Source organism: Schistocerca piceifrons, chromosome 11, assembly GCF_021461385.2.
Source record: "Schistocerca piceifrons isolate TAMUIC-IGC-003096 chromosome 11, iqSchPice1.1, whole genome shotgun sequence".
NCBI lineage: Eukaryota > Metazoa > Arthropoda > Insecta > Orthoptera > Acrididae > Schistocerca > Schistocerca piceifrons.
The window spans coordinates 110039868-110057536 of record NC_060148.1 but is presented as its reverse complement, the minus strand read 5'-3'; the positions used below and the strand labels follow the sequence as shown (position 1 = coordinate 110057536).

The following is a 17669-nucleotide window of genomic DNA, read 5'->3' as shown; positions in this document are numbered from 1 at the left end:
CAGGATTCTGAATTGCTTCAACCTTTGCCTCTGAACAACAGGAAAATTGCACAGGCCACAGAAGCTGATTCAGATTTGGAGATTCTGCTAAACTACATTCGCACAATTTTGCCTCGCTCATAGTATAGCATTAAGAACTCCGTAGCGCGCCAATACTTTGCACGTCGGCATAGCCTCGCTATACAGTGAGGGGTGATTCTTGTTCAAAATGATAGTGGACTGACACTGGGGGATAATTACGAAACAGCACGTCGAGACTGTACTTGGGAGGGTATGGATAGCCAAATAGAACAGCGTCACGCATGTGGGGAAATTCGGTCCGCTCCCCCATAAAAATTCTCTTCTTGGCCTAAGTCGCAATCACCATGGCAACGTGTGCACATAGATTTTGTGGGATCTTTTTCGTTGCTTGTGGTATACACTTATAGCAACGGTTTCTCACCTCCTATCGTTCGCATCCACAAGATGGACCATCGCTGGCGGACACTGCTCCACCAGCTCCACCATCCTCAATATCCGGCGTCGAAGTATGGACACAGACGGTAGGTGCGAGGCGAGATCGTTCGTCGACTTGGTGCATGCGTGTATCTCATTTCAGGCCCAGACGGATTGCAGTACCGACATCAGGATCAAATTCGCCACTGTAATGTGCACAGTGATACTTGTGTATCTCTTCGCCCAGATTCACAGATCCCGAGGACGTGTGGCCACAACAGCTGTCAAAGAGTGTCGTCACGACACCACAGGACGACCCCGTGGAGACGGAAGCGTCGCCTCCTCCTCTCGTCTTACCCAAGGAGCTGGACCCGCCAACGCTGCAGCAGCTTGCGGCTTCTCCATCTGGTTATGGGTCTCAGGAGTTGGATGCGTGCCCTTCTGTGCGTTTTCCGGGTGACGTTTGCACCTGAGTGCAGATCAGATGGCGGGCTACAACTGGAAGCCTGACGTCCGCTGCAACCACAGTTTCCAGTCCATCGCAGCATCCACGCTCCTGCCTTCACTCCCGTTGTCGCGCTCCTTATACGACGACGGTCCGTCGTTTTGGGGGAAGGAATGTTATGGCGTAAAGTCGAGCACCGGCACGCTGATCGGGAATGATAGAGCAGACAGGGCTGTGGAGAAGATGTCACCCAATAGCACGCTGAGCGACCTCTGTCTAGGACCACAACGTGACAGCTGCGGCCTTCAGCGGAAGAAAACATGAACGCCACTCCCTACTTGTTGCGGCCACTTCTACAGCAGACATTAGTCACATCAAGACCAGTGACTTAGGAATTGTTTATACTGAAGAGATTTCTTTCTTGCATGTCGCCCTTTGTTTGCAGCACTTCTGTGTTATTGTCAGAGTTAAGTATTGTCATTGATTCATTTCGTAATAAAACTCTCTAATACGATTTGCTTGAACTGTTGTCTAGCGATCCGAGAAGGAGGTTTCCTAGGCACCCCATACTCAACAACTAGACAGAATACAACAAAATTCAGTCTGGAATCGGAACTAATGTGTTGTAAGTACTGGTAATAACACCAATTTTTAACTGCCGACACAAGTTACTGGACTGTCAGCTCATTAGGTACAGAAGTAAATTCAGTGAAAGATCTCAAATGAAGATGTATTTTAAGTATAGAGCTTATGTGTCAGCAATCTGGATACAAGGAAATATATAAAAGTTTTATATAAGTTCCACATAGCACCAAACATGCACCTAAAATGTATTTTTCAGTAAAAAAATATTGTAGAAAACTAGTGTTCCTTAGTAATCGAGTTTTATTCAGTTTGTTTTGAATTTTCAGTAAAAGGAGAGTCCCTCTTTGAACTTATAGTAGTCTATAAGCACTCTTGGTGTAATGGTACTTGAGTTGTTGTATGTACTATGTAAATATGGGTGCAAACCAAGGCTGCGGGATAAGCTTTTCTGTATTATTTATTTTATAAGTAACAAAGGTCACATAGAAGGCTTTTTTTATTTTACTCCAGAGTCGTTTGCACTATATTTAGCTTGATCCTAGGATGTCTATGAGCTGCTGGTGGTTGTTCCGCTTGGCTAGGTCCAGGGGCGTATCCCCATCGTCATTCCTGACTTCCCTGTCGGCCCCTGCCTCCAGTAGTGCAGTCACCGCGTCTGGGTGGCCACGCCGTGCGGCATCGTGCAGTGGCGTGTTCCCAGTGTGATCCCTGGCGTTGCAGTCGGCAGAGGATGCCGCCAGCAGCCGCACCACAGCCGGATTGTCATTCCATGCAGCCTGATGCAGAGGCGTGTTCCGCCAGCGGTCCCTGGCGTTGACATCAGCTCCATCCTCCAGTAGACGCCTCGCCACCTCCACATGTCTCCTGGCTGCTGCAAAGTGCAGTGCGTTCAGCTGGTTCTCGTCCTTCGCCTCCACATCCGCCCCCACTGTCAGCAACGTTCGCACCTTGCTCACTGACCCCTCCTTAGCTGCCGCAATCAGCATCTTGCCCTTCTCTTCTCCAGAAAGATCCCTGCAACAAAAGGAGAATACTTACAAATTGCTCCAAACACACGTGCCCGAGGCAGAAGCAGAACTGTGATGAGTCCGTAAAAGTCATGAAGGTTACCGCAATGCACTGGTGTCCCAAATTAAAGCTTCTAACTGCGATTTTCCGTCCTGTGTCCAATTTACGATGTAATCATGCAAACTGTCAACAGATGTCTGCACAACCGTGTTCTACACGCAAGTTAGCATTCCAGTCAACGGACAACCACGCCCACGACGAAGTCAGCGCGGCTAGCAATGGGGTAGTGTTTGCTGGGTACTCCCACATCCGCAATCATCGTAGACAGTCACAGATGGTGCAGTATGGTACAGAGAAGACGCATACCAGGCTCTCCGCAGTGGAGGGCCATAGGAGGAATGGGAGGAGGACAGTCACAACCTGATGTGGCCCGATGGGTTAATGTGAATCGCACTGTTGTTTCTCAGATGTGGCGACTGTTCGTAGAGACGGAAACTGTATCTCGAAGACGAGGGCAGACCATGTGTGATACGAGAAAGGGAGGACCGTTATTTGGTTAAAAGGGCATACGGTACTGCCTTACTACTGCACAGCAACTGGCACCTCACCTCGGAGGATGCACTGGATGTGTTGTATCGAGGCAAACGTTATACAGAAGATCTCACCAGAGTGCCACTTATTGTCAGGGGCCCGTTGTTTATGTACGTCTGACACTTCACAGAAAGAAATGTGTAGAGTGAAGTCGTCAACATCCCACCGAATGGCCGAAGAGTGGGCCAATGTTATCTTCACACATGAGTCCAAAAATGGTCTGGAGAGTGATTCTCGACGGATTTTCATATGGTGGGAACGTGGAACAGGATTTCGTGACCCAAATATCGTGCAAAAGAGACTGATATCAGGGAGGTTCTTTAATGGTGTCCTCAGCGATTACGTGGACTACCTGAACACATGACATTGTATGGGTGAATTGGCAAGGCTTAGCTCCTGTCAGGTATCGTGACGAGATTTTGAACCTCATATGCCGTCGGTGCGAGGTACTGTGGCCTACCACTTCGTATTGATGGACGATAAAGGTATGCCCCATAGAGATCAGCTGATTGAAGTTTTCTTGGATATGGAAGATATTGCACACCTGGAATGGTAACCTCGATCTCCCAATTTGAATCCCATAGAGCATATCAGGGATACACACCTCTACCAGAAAACTTCAGTGAGTTTGTTAAAGCTTTAAAATACTGTGCACGGCAGAGTACACGAGAGGACGTAGAAAATCGTACATGCAAGGCTACAGGGAAGAGACAAAAGAGAAATAAGAAATGTATTGTGGTCTTTATGACGCCAACACATTCTTCCCATAAACAATGGAGGTGGGCGAAGAAGTCATATCAACAATGATTGAAAATAGAAGACAGAAGTGGTAACACACTGTAGAAAGCATTAACATGACTCACAGTAGTTGGAAAGCGTAGAGACTGCTCAAAAATTAGATGGTATACCTGCAGGTACACCAGGCTTTGCTGGCGGTACAGCAGACAAAATAGCCTCCCAACTCCTGAAAACCGCTAAAGCGAAACACAGACTGAAGAAAGGGCATACGAGTAGACTTAATGCTGTCCAAGACGAAAATAATGATACACTCGATCGTACATTTACAATATCAGAATTGAAAGAAGCAATCAAAAGTTTAAAGACTGGTAAGGCCACAAGCGTAGATGATATTGAAAATGAACAGATTATACGTCTTGGTGTTCGCTCTAAATTGTGGCTGTTGGAGTTTATGAACTGCTGTTGGGCAACTGGACGAATTCCTGAAATCTAGAGACAGGCAAAAATAACTGCAATTCTTAAGCCTGGTAAGGACCCAGAAGATCCTAAGAGTTATCGGCCAATCTCTCTGTTGTGCACAACACAAACTGTTTGATACTAAGCAGATTCAAAGAGCTTACTGAAGGCACCCTAATAAAAGAGCAAGCAGGATTTCGGCCTGGCAAATCTTGTACCAGTCAAGCTCTCAGCCTAACCCATTATATTGGAGATGGGTTTGAGAAAAGACTTATTACGGGGATGGTGTTTATAGATTTTATGGAAGCATATGATACCATCAACCACAGAAATCTCATTGCAAAAGTGCAAAAAACAACAAAGAGCCCTCAATTGACTGCTGTACTCAAATCAGTTCAACAGAAGGTATTTTGTTGAGTTCCAAGGTAACAAGAGCAGATGGAGACTACAAAAAGATGGGCTTCCCCAGGGCAGTGTTCTTGCCCCCATGTAATTCAATAATTATACAAATGACCAGCCTATTAGTCCCTGGTCAAGATCTTTCATTTATGCTGATGATAGGGCAATAGCAGCTAGGCATAAAACTACAAGGATATTGAGGAAATACTAGCTGAGAACCTGGAAAATCTCATCATGTATCACAATGAAAATCAGTTGAAACCCAATCCAAGTAGGACCCAGACTTGCCTATTCCATCTTAACAACAGACAGGCGAAACAAGAACTGAATGTTTGGTGGAATGGCACAAGATTAACACACTGCCCTCTCCCAGTGTACTTGGGAGTTACTCTTGATAGGACACTGTCATTCAAGTGGCACATTGAGAAGAGCAGGGCAGAAATCCAATCACAGAATAACTTACTTGGCAAGCTAACAACATCCAGATGTCGACCTAATCATGCACCACCACAATGGCACTCTGTTATTCTGCTGCTGAGTTTGCAAGCTGGACACTGTCCTGAACCAGATGTGTAGACATATTACTGGATGTCTTAAGCCAACAAGAATAGAACACCTATACTGCTTGTCAGGAATTGCTCTGCCAAATGTCCGATGTTCAATACAGAGCAGAATTGAACGAGCAAAACAGGTTCAAAATCAACATCATCTGCTCCATGGGTACCAAATGGTACCAAAACGCCTTATGTCAAGAAGTAGTTTTCTCCACTCAACCAAACCGGTCACAGGTTCACCAAAAACTTCTAGAAAAAGACTGTGGCAGGAACAACAAGAATATGCACACGATTCTGAGGAAGTGCTGCCATCAGGTGCAGAACTTAGGTGGGAGAGATGGAAAACCCTGAACAGGCTATGTTCAGGAATGGACAGATGTAACAGAAATCTGTACAAGTGGGGAATTAGTGAAAGTGCTTTGTGTCCATGTGGGAATCCAGGCGATGAACCATCTGCTTCAATGTCCGTTAGTAAACCATCCAAGAGCGTGCATGGCCCAAGACCTGATGGCGTGCAGCAAAGTAGCGAGGGCATATGTGGACTTCTGGAAGAATGACATGTGAAACAAAGACTGTAAAAACTTTTATTATACTGTATATAGTTTTCCATGAATTTTATTTTATAAATTAGCATTGTAATATTGTAAATTTCATAGAGGACAAATTATTCTATAATGTGTGGATTTATTGTAAACTGTTTGTAATACGTATATGAACTATATGTAGTAGTGAGATGGGTTGCATCACACAAGCATCCACCAACAATTCCATAAGACTTGAGAGTAGCTCTGCAGGAGGAATGGTGTTATTGCCTCCACATGAGACAGCTTGCCATGTCGATGTCAGGGTTGTATGAGCCAGAGGTGGTCATGGCCCATGCTGAGCACATTATCCAGTTGTTGGATTGTGTGCAAATCTGTTAAGTTGGAAAAAACGAAGAACATTTTTTTCTACCTTAATGCAGATTGTAGTTGTTTATGTTATTCGTTCTTAACATTGTTCCTACTTCACTATCACCTGTTTGTACTATTTTATGGCAAAATAAAGGCAACCTCACAAAATTTCTGTTTGTTGCTTTAATTTTGGACACCAGTGTACATCGAATTTCATGCGCTTTTCATACCATTCAAATTTCTAGGCAATCTGGATCTTGGCTGCGTGAATACACTAAAGACCTGACAGGATTTACATACACTGTTGAGGTTCTTGCAGTCTTCAGTCCAGAGACAGCTTTGATGCAGCTCTCCCTGCTACTCTATCCTGTGCAAGCTTCTTCATCTCCCAGTACCTACTGCAATCTACATCCTTCTGAATCTGTTTTGTGTATTCATTTCTTGGTCTCTGATTACGATTTTTAGCCTCCACACTGCCCTCCAGTACTAAATTTGTTATCCCTTGATGCCTCAGAACATGTCCTAGCAACCGATCCCTGCTTCAAGTTGTGTCACAAATTCCTCTTCTCCCCAATTCTGTTCGGTACCTTCTCATCAGTTATATTATATACCCACCTAATCCTCTGCATTATTCTGTAGCACCACATTTCGAAAGCTTCTATTCCCTTCTGTTCACTTCCATTCATGGCTACACTGCATACAAACACTGTCAGAAACGACTTACTGACACTTAAATCTATACTCGCTGTTACCAGATTTCTCTTCTACAGAAACGCTTTCCTTGCGATTGCCAGTCTACAGTTTATATCATATATGTTTCGACCATCATTAGTTATTTTGCTCCCCATATAGAAAAACTCATTTACTACTTTAGGTGTTTCATTTCGTAATCTAATTCTCTCAGCATCACCTAATTTAACTTGACTATATTCCATTATCCTCGTTTTGCTTTTGTTGATGTTCATCTTATATCCTCTTTTCAAGGCACTGTCCATTCTGTTCAACTGCTCTTGTAGGTTCTTTTCCGTCCCTGACAGAATTACAATGTCATCAGCAAACGTCAATCTTTGCATTTCTTTTAATTCCTACTCCAAATATTTCTTTTGTTTCCTTTACCGCTTGCTCAATATACAGATTGAATAACATTGGGGGCAAGCTACACAATAGGATCAAAACTATCTAAACACCTCTATCTAATGTGTGACTGACCAACAAATGTAATGAAAGGACGATCCGCCAGTATAAAAGGAGGCTGGTTATGTAATTATTCCCCTATTGAGCTTAAGAGAACACTAAATTCGACAGCATATGAATCACGTTTTCCAGCTTTATGTACTGCATACAATACAGTATCATTGTTTGTATTAGCAAGACAATGCTCCTTGTAATAAATCATTATCTGTCACGTGAGAGTTTGTGGACAACAACATTCCATGAATGTACTATTCTGCCATGAATTCCGAGCTGAATCCAATGTAACTGCTTTGGGATGAGTTACAAGCTGACTTCGCTGCAGATTGAAGAGTCCAACGTTGAGGAAGAATAGGTTCTCATTTTTCCACTGAAGTTCAGACCCATTACTGAAAGTTTCCTCAGCAGAGTCAAAGCCATCATAGGGATGAAACTTTGACACATCCTTTATTAATGTTCACTAATGAGTGTCGAGAAACTGTCGATGTAACTGAATGTCTACTGACAAATGGGCCATGTTATTTGCATTTGACAGCAACACCTACATTTTGATGTTACAAACTGTGTGTTGCAGCCTCAGGAATAACATGTAAAACTTTGTTTGTGAACTAAAGACAATTAAGTACAAATAAATTCTATTAATCTGTCAAATGAAATTGTTTTAGCCAGTAGTTATGTAATTGGTTTGATGTGGCCTGCCATGAATTCCTCTCTTCCACCAACCTTCATCTCAAAATAGCAGTTACACACTACATGCTCAATTAATTGCTGGATGTAGGCCAATCTGTCTTTCTCTTCAGTTTTTACATTCCCCTCGTCTTGTCAGTCTTTCCCCATGTCACTAATTCTGCAAAGTATCCCCTCTTTCCATATCCAACATGTCCACCTAATTTTCAACACTTTTCTCTAGCACCACATCGCAGACACTCGTAGTCTCCTCAGTCATGGTGTTTTGCCACTGTCTACGATTCAGTATCATACAAAGTAGTTCTCTAAACATAGATTCTCATAAATTTCTTCATCAAATTATGACCTTTGTATCATAGAAGCAGAATTATGTTGGCTAGTTGTACCAATTTTGCCTTTGCTAGTATGCTTTTTATGTCCTTCTTGTTTTGTGTATCAGGGGTTATTTTGCTTCCAGAATTCCTTAATATCGTCTACATCATGACCACCAATTTAAATGTAAAAAATTCCAATATCTGCTACTTCACATTAGTAATTTATTTCCGTGGTTCATTCTCAATTAATATTCCTTACTCATCAGACTCTCCATTCAGTTCAACAGATCCCGTAATTCTTCACTTTCTCTGAGAACAGCAATGTCATCAACAAATTTTTTCTTTGACATCCTTTCACTGTTAATCTGAATCCCACACTTCAACCTTTATTATATTTCCTTCATATCTTCTTCGATAATTAGATTGAATAGTAGGGGAAACGACTGCACCCTGTCTTACACACTTTTAATCTGAGCACTTTGTTCTTTATTTTCCCGTATTCTTCCCTCTTGGTTCTTGTACGTATTGTAACCTACCTGTCTTTCCCTGTAACTTACTTATATTTATGTAAGACTTTGGAAGATCCTGCAGAATTTTATATTGTCGAACGCTTTATCTAGGTAAAAAAACTTTTGACTGTATTTTGACTTTTCGTCAGACTTGCTTCCATTATCAAGTACAACTTTCGAACTGCCTCTCTGGCACCTTTACCTCTCCTAAAGACAAACTGACCGTCATCTGACAGTTTCTCAATTTTCTGTTCCATTCGTATTTATATCATTCTCATCAGCAGCTCGGATGTATGAGTTCCAAAGACGAATGTGCTGTTGTTTTCACAATTATCAGACTTATTACCTTTGGAAATACGTGATGATTTTGTTCTGAAAGTGTGACGGTACATTGCCAGTCTCATTGATTCTACACTCAAACTTGGATAGTCATTGGGTGCCACTTTCCCCTATGAACTCAGCAGTCATGATTAAATTTTATGTATCCTTTTAGCTTTATTTGTTATCAAATCGACCAGAGTTCATTTAAATATTGCCTCTAACAGTACATCCTCTATATCTTCCACGCCAACACAGATTGCTTCCTCTTCCATGTCATCAGAAAAGTTCCTCCTGCATAGAGGCTGTCAATGTAATCTTTCCATTTATCTGCTCTCTCTGCTGACGTTGGGAATGGAATTCTCATGGTAATTATTGTTTTGACTTTTCTATATTCTGTGTCAGTCCTTCTTACGACTGTTTGTTTAAAGTTTTGTCTTAAGTTTTCTGCAGTTATTTAGCCTTGGATACCTAGAACATGGTACTTATCTCATTCCTAAATGACTTACATCGAGGTGACAAGTTGTGCAAAAGTGATGTGCACATACGAAGATAGCGGTAGTATTGTGTACACAAGATATGAAAGGGCAGTGCATTGGCGGAGCTATCGTATGTAATCAGGTGATTCATGTAAAAAGTTTCCGACGTGATTGTGGCCATAAGCCTACACAGCGAGAATTAACAGATTTTTCACACCGAAGTAGTTGAAGCTAGACGCATGAGACATTACATTTCGGAAATCGTTAGGGAATTCAGTGTCAAGAGTGTGCCGAGAATACAAAATTTCAGGCATTACCTGTCACCACGGTCACTGCTGTGGCTGACAGCCTTCAGATAACGACCTAAAGCAGCGGCTTGTACATAGGTTGGTCAGTGCAAGAGACAAGCAACACTGCGTCAAATAACCGCAGATATCAATGTAGAATGTACTACCAGCGTATCTGCTCGGAAGTGCGGCTAATTTGGCGTCAGTGGGCTGCGGCAAAAGATGACCAATGCAAGTGCATTTACTAACAGTATGTTGTCACCTGCAGCTCCTGGTCTCATGACCATATTGGTTGAATCCTATACAAGTGAAAAAGCGTGGCTTGGTGAGGTAAGTCTCGGATTGAGTTGGTGAGAGCTGATGGTAGTGTTAGAGTGTGGCGATGACCGCACGAAGCTACAGACCCAAGTTGCCAACAAGGCACTGTGCAAAATGGTGTTGGCTCCATAACGGCGTGGGCTTTGTTAACATGGAATGGGGCTGGGTCCTCTGGTACAACTGAGCCTATCATTGAATGCAGACGGTTATGTTTAGCTACTTGGAGACCATTTTCAACCATTTGTGGACTTCATGCTCTCAAATAACTATATCATCTAAGTGGGCCAAAACTGTTCACCACTCGTCTGGGGAAGATTGTGGACCACTCGAGTAAATGATTTGGTCACCTGGATCGTTCAATATGAATTCCATCGATCATTTATGGGACATAATCGACAGGTCAGTTCCTGCACAAAATCCTGGACCAGAAACACTTTAGCAGTTGTGGGTGGCTATAGGGGCAGCATGGCATATTATTTGTACAGGGGACTTCCAACAACTTCGTGGTTCGCCGCCACGTCGAGTTGTTGCAGTAGGCTGGGCACAAGGAGATCTGACATGATATTAGGAGGTATCCCACGACTGTTGCCACCTTAGTGAATGTAGCTGTCTTCCTGTCTTTCTCTGTAAATGTTTATACTTTCTTCTTTCATCGATCAGTTGTATTTTATTTTCTTACTCAACATTTTTTCGAAGTTAGCTTCCCTTTATCTGTGTTCGTCTGTCCACCGTCTGTGATTTTACTTTCTAGAGATGTCCTCTCCTCTTCCACTGAACAGCCCACTGTGGTATTCCTTACTGCAATATCCACATCGTTGGTAAACTTTAAGTTTCGTTTCTCAGTACTGCAGTATGTTACATCCTTCTACACTGATTCTTCTGGTCGGCTCTCTTAAACCTCACTCTGCTCTTCATAATTATTAAATCTATGTTTACATCTGGGAACGCCTTACATTTCAATATCTGATTCCGGAATCTCTGTCTGACTATGATGTAATCCAACTGGAATCTGCCAGTGTCTCTGGGTCATTTCCAAGTTTCTTTTTTCCTCACATGAGTCCTGATCAGAGTATTCGTTATTACCATCTCAATTTGATTGCAGAAATCAATTAGACTTTCACCTGTCTCATCCCTATGCCAAGCCTGATACCCCATGACCCTTCTTCTTTTATTTCCCCTGCAACTGCATTTCAATTCCATACTTCCTCTCTTTTCTCCTTTTGCTTGCGTCGTTGCCATGTGTATATGAACTATCGTTGTGGCGTTCGTTTGATTTCGAATCTGGTGAGAAAAACTCTGGCATAGAGCTGTTCACTGTAGCCCACTCTCTCTCTCCTACCTCTTATACATAACGATTCCTACTCCCGTTACACAATTTTCTGTTGCTGTTGATATTACCCCAATGTGTCTTATGACAAATCCTTAGCCTTCTTCTGTTTCACATCAATCACCCCCACCGTATCTAGACTGGGGTCTTTGCACCTATTTAGACTCCCTAGCTTTCCAATTACGATCAAACTTCTGAATTCAAAGCTCCCAGTCGTAGAAGGTTATCCCTATGTAAATTATTCCGTCTCGTTTTCATGATCACTTCGACCTTTGTAGTCCACTCCCAGAGATCCAAAAGGGTAACTTGTCCAGAATCTTTTCTCAATGCAGATTGCTTCAAGACAGTTTCCCTGTTAACGACGTATGTCCTATGGATACACGTAATGTGGTTTTAATTTATTCGATTCCATTTCCTTCTGCATCCTCTCGTCATTGATCATTACTGACTCTTCTCCCTTTTAAGGTCAGTTTCCCACCCCAAGGGCAAGGGAATGCCCTGAAGCTCTGTCGTTCCTCCACCCTATTTGACAATGCCTTTGTCAGGAAAATGGCGACTTCTTATGCTGGACGTCTTCTGCTGACACTGCTGTTAATTTTTGTTCAGAGGTTAAGCAGTGCCTGTGTTGAAAACTGGGACACAAAAAATTTTGATCACTAGTCAATGACGCACTCCTAAGCCATTGGTATATAAAAGCAAACACTGTCCCAACGTTTATTAGAGAATCGTATAAAAATGTGAAGTAAGTCGTTCAAGAACTTTTTGAGGTTTTGGTATCATTGTTAACAACGTCTTTTACTTTCGAAATCGTAAGTACAATGAAGGATTGCAGCACCAAGAAGAAGCAGTGCGACATAAACGAAAGTTGGTAGGCGTGTTTCTACATCTGAATGATGATGACTTTTCGCGGCAGTCACGTCGTTTGAGAGTGGCGCTAGTAGCACCACAGTGAGGGAGCAAATGAAGCCTGCTTTAATTATACGCTGTAACGGGCTCGAGTGTTAGTTACATTTTGAGATTGGACGCAGTGAGTTGATGTAGAGTAAAAATGTCTTTGAGAGGACCAAGACGGATTTATCAACATCTCATAGGGATTAAACGAAGTCTGTAATGGGGCTACGAGATGCTGGTTGTTCCTTCCGTGATGCAGAAATATTTCACAGTAATGTAGCCACTATACATGCCTGCTGGCAGCGGTGATTACAAGAATATTCGGTTGCAAGAAGACTGGGTTCCATATGGCCACATGGAACTACTGAGAGGGGAGACCATCGTGTTCTGCGTATTACTCTGGCGCATTGTATTACATCTCCAGCAGCAGTTTGAGCAGCAGGTGTCACCAAGTAACACAATTAAGTATTACGAATAGGTTACTTTAAAGACAGCTCCGAACCAGATGCCCCGTAGCATGCGTTTCACTGATCCCAAACCACCAGCCTCGCTGCTGAAGGCAAGATCAATGTGTAGTATTTGTAGCCCTTAAAAGGGCTGTTTGTTGAGAACTGCTACTTTCAATGATTATACAAAGTACAATCACCGACAATGCGACAATCTTCTAAAGAGGAAGGGCCACTAGCCTTAACCCATAAGTGAATACTACAATCAGAATTTATCTTAAACCGTTTACGACAAGTCAAAGATAAACTCCCATGCGGAAGAAGGTAAGAACCCTCATTAACAATGATAATCTCTGAAACCGGAATAGTCCTGTATGCTAAAATTTCCCTGCTTTCAAAAGATTCCAAACCAGCTCTAGCTGCATTGTGACAGGCAACGAAAGCTACAGTTAGCCATCCATTACCCATACTAGAGGAAGAGGACACCTTCAGCAGAGAGAAATTAAATCTAGCCCCACAAAATAAAGTAGGACCATCAAGAAGAACGAATTGAGCAGTTTTAGAAACTCCTCTCGTGTCGTTCTTTTTCCCCTTACCAGAAGATGTCGAAGCACCAAGGGTGCCGTCCACATTGACAAGTGATTTGTAAACAAGCAATCGCCGGCGACGACGATAACACCGTTTACGCATCATTGTAAGAAGCAGTGCCTCAGTGGCTATTCACTCACAAAAGAGTGAATGCGCTAAACAGGCCAGAGAGCTCCTTATATAGCTTCAGACCTGGCGCACGCAGCGGATGTGGACTCTTATCAGCAACCGGAAGTTGCGCAATCTTGATTTTAGCGCGACACGGCCTAAGTAAAACTAGAGGCCGTGTGCCGCGCCTGCCTCGCTCTGCGGCTAAGTCCGAACCAAGGTCACTGTGCTCGACATCTATTGTGCCTCCCAGAGAACCCAGAGAGCATCCCAGAGTGCCCCAGAGAGCTACAACACCAAGAAGAATCGCTTCTCGGCTTTTGGCAAGATCAATGTGTAGTATTTATGGCCCTTAAAAGGGCCGTTTGTTGAGAACTGCTACTTTCAATGATTATATAAGGTACAATCACCCACAATGCGACAATCTTCTAAAGAGGAAGGACCACTAGCCTTCACCCATAAGTGAATACTACAATCAGAATTTATCTTAAACCGTTTACGACAAGTCAAAGATAAACTCCCATGCGGAAGAAGGTAAGAAACCTCATTAACAATCATAATCTCTGAAACAGGAATAGTCCTGTATGCTAAAATTTCCCTGCTTTCAAAAGATTCCAAACCAGCTCTAGTTGCATTGTGACAGGCAACGAAAGCTACAGTTAGCCATCCATTACCAAAACTAGAGGAAGAGGACACCTTCAACAGAGAAAAATCCGCAGCGTGCGCCAGGACTGAAGCTATATAAGGAGCTCACTGGCCTGTTTAGCGCATTCACTCTTGTGTGAGTGAATAGCCACTGAGGCACTGCTTCTTACAATGATGCGTAAATGGTGTTATCGTCGTCGCCAACGATTGCTTGTTTACAAATCACTTGTCAATGTGGACGGCACACTTGGTGCTTCGACATCTTCTGGGAAGGGGAAAAAGAATGATACAAGAGGAGTTTCTAAAACTGCTCAATTCGTTCTTCTTGATGGTCCTATTTTATTTTGTGGGGCTAGATTTAATTTTTCTCTGCTGAAGGTGTCCTCTTCCTCTACTTTCGGTAACGGATGGCTAACTGTAGCTTTCGCTGCCTGTCACAATGCAGCTAGAGCTGGTTTGGAATCTTTTGAAAGCCGGGAAATTTTAGCATACAGGACTATTCCTGTTTCAGAGATTATGATTGTTAATGAGGGTTCTTACCTTCTTCCGCATGGGAGTTTATCTTTGACTTGTCGTAAACGGTTTAAGATAAATTCTGATTCCAGTATTCATTTATGGGTGAAAGCTAGTGGTCCTTCCTCTTTAGAAGATTGTCGCATTGTAGGTGATTGTACTTTATATAATCATTGAAAGCAGTGTTCTCAACAAATGGCTCTTTTCAGGGCCACAATAAATAAAAAAAAAAGTCCTTCTCAGACACACAGCCGTAGGCCATCCTAGAAAGTTGGATGTTTTAACAAACAAGGACTTTTGTGGTTTAATTTATTGTGGCCCTGAAAAGAGCCATCTGTTGAGTACACTGCTTTAGAAGATTGTCGCATTGTCAGTGATTGTACTTTGTATAATCATTGAAAGTAGCAGTTCTCAACAAACAGCCCTTTTAAGGGCTACAAATACTACACATTGATCTTGCCAAAAGCTGAGAAGCGATTCTTCTTGGTGTTGTAGCACTCTGGGGCACTCTGGGATGCTCTCTGGGCTCTCTGGGAGGCACAGTAGATGTCGAGCACAGTGACCTTCAAACGGACTTAGCCGCAGAGCGAGGCAGGCGCGGCAATGTGGACGGCACCCTTGGTGCTTCGACATCTTCTGGTAAGGGGAAAAAGAACGACACGAGAGGAGTTTCTAAAACTGCTCAATTCGTTCTTCTTGATGGTCCTACTTTATTTTGTGGGGCTAGATTTAATTTTTCACTGCTGAAGGTGTCCTCTTCCTCTAGTTTGGGTAATGGATGGCTAACTGTAGCTTTCGTTGCCTGTCACAATGCAGCTAGAGCAGGTTTGGAATCTTTTGAAAGCCGGGAAATTTTAGCATACAGGACTATTCCTGTTTCAGAGATTATTGTCGTAAACGGTTTAAGATAAATTCTGATTGTAGTATTCACTTATGGGTGAAGGCTAGTGGTCCTTCCTCTTTAGAAGATTGTCGCATTGTCGGTGATTGTACTTTATATAATCATTGAAAGCAGTGTACTCAACAAATGGCTCTTTTAAGGTAAGGTAAGGTACTCTTTCTGGTAAGTAGTAATATTGTGGCCCTTAAAAGAGCCATTTGTTGAGTACACTGCTTTCAATGATTATATAAAGTACAATCACCGACAATGCGACAATCTTCTAAAGAGGAAGGACCACTAGCCTTCACCCATAAGTGAATACTACAATCAGAATTTATCTTAAACCGTTTACGACAAGTCAAAGATAAACTCCCATGCGGAAGAAGGTAAGAACCCTCATTAACAATCATAATCTCTGAAACAGGAATAGTCCTGTATGCTAAAATTTCCCTGTTTGTTGAGAACTGCTACTTTCAATGATTATACAAAGTACAATCACCGACAATGCGACAATCTTCTAAAGAGGAAGGGCCACTAGCCTTAACCCATAAGTGAATACTACAATCAGAATTTATCTTAAACCGTTTACGACAAGTCAAAGATAAATTCCCATGTGGAAGAAGGTAAGAACCCTCATTAACAATCATAATCTCTGAAACAGGAATAGTCCTGTATGCTAAAATTTCCCTGCTTTCAAAAGATTCCAAACCAGCTCTAGCTGCATTGTGACAGGCAACGAAAGCTACAGTTAGCCATCCATTACCCATACTAGAGGAAGAGGACACCTTCAGCAGAGAGAAATTAAATCTAGCCCCACAAAATAAAGTAGGACCATCAAGAAGAACGAATTGAGCAGTTTTAGTAACTCCTCTCGTGTCGTTCTTTTTCCCATTACCAGAAGATGTCGAAGCACCAAGGGTGCCGTCCACATTGACAAGTGATTTGTAAACAAGCGATCGCCGGCGACGACGATAACACCGTTTACGCATCATTGTAAGAAGCAGTGCCTCAGTGGCTATTCACTCACAAAAGAGTGAATGCGCTAAACAGGCCAGAGAGCTGCTTATATAGCTTCAGACCTGGCGCACGCAGCGGATGTGGACTCTTATCAGCAACCGGAAGTTGCGCAATCTTGATTTTAGCGCGACACGGCCTAAGTAAACCTAGAGGCCGTGTGCCGCGCCTGCCTCGCTCTGCGGCTAAGTCCGAACCAAGGTCACTGTGCTCGACATCTATTGTGCCTCTCAGAGAGCCCAGAGAGCATCCCAGAGTGCCCCAGAGAGCTACAACACCAAGAAGAATCGCTTCTCGGCTTTTGGCAAGATCAATGTGTAGTATTTATGGCCCTTAAAAGGGCCGTTTGTTGAGAACTGCTACTTTCAATGATTATATAAAGTACAATCACCCACAATGCGACAATCTTCTAAAGAGGAAGGACCACTAGCCTTCACCCATAAGTGAATACTACAATCAGAATTTATCTTAAACTGTTTACGACAAGTCAAAGATAAACTCCCATGCGGAAGAAGGTAAGAACCCTCATTAACAATCATAATCTCTGAAACAGGAATAGTCCTGTATGCTAAAATTTCCCTGCTTTCAAAAGATTCCAAACCAGCTCTAGCTGCATTGTGACAGGCAACGAAAGCTACAGTTAGCCATCCATTACCCATACTAGAGGAAGAGGACACCTTCAGCAGGGAGAAATTAAATCTAGCCCCACAAAATAAAGTAGGACCATCAAGAAGAACGAATTGAGCAGTTTTAGAAACTCCTCTCGTGTCGTTCTTTTTCGCCTTACCAGAAGATGTCGAAGCACCAAGGGTGCCGTCCACATTGACAAGTGATTTGTAAACAAGCAATCGCCGGCGACGACGATATCACCGTTTACGCATCATTGTAAGAAGCAGTGCCTCAGTGGCTATTCACTCACAAAAGAGTGAATGCGCTAAACAGGCCAGAGAGCTCCTTATATAGCTTCAGACCTGGCGCACGCAGCGGATGTGGACTCTTATCAGCAACCGGAAGTTGCGCAATCTTGATTTTAGCGCGACACGGCCTAAG

At 42.9% G+C, this 17669-nt stretch overlaps 1 protein-coding gene across 1 annotated transcript in view; it reads right to left on the bottom strand.

Moving 5' to 3' along the window:
• Positions 1-1904: 1904 nt before the first annotated feature.
• LOC124720121 (poly [ADP-ribose] polymerase tankyrase-1-like) overlaps positions 1905-17669 on the bottom strand; it is a 46703-nt gene continuing 30938 nt past the window's right edge. Inside the window, exon 3 of the mRNA XM_047245420.1 lies at positions 1905-2479. Coding sequence (XP_047101376.1) covers positions 1993-2479 — 487 coding nt within the window. The 3' untranslated portion in view covers positions 1905-1992. The remainder of the gene's footprint in view (positions 2480-17669) is intronic.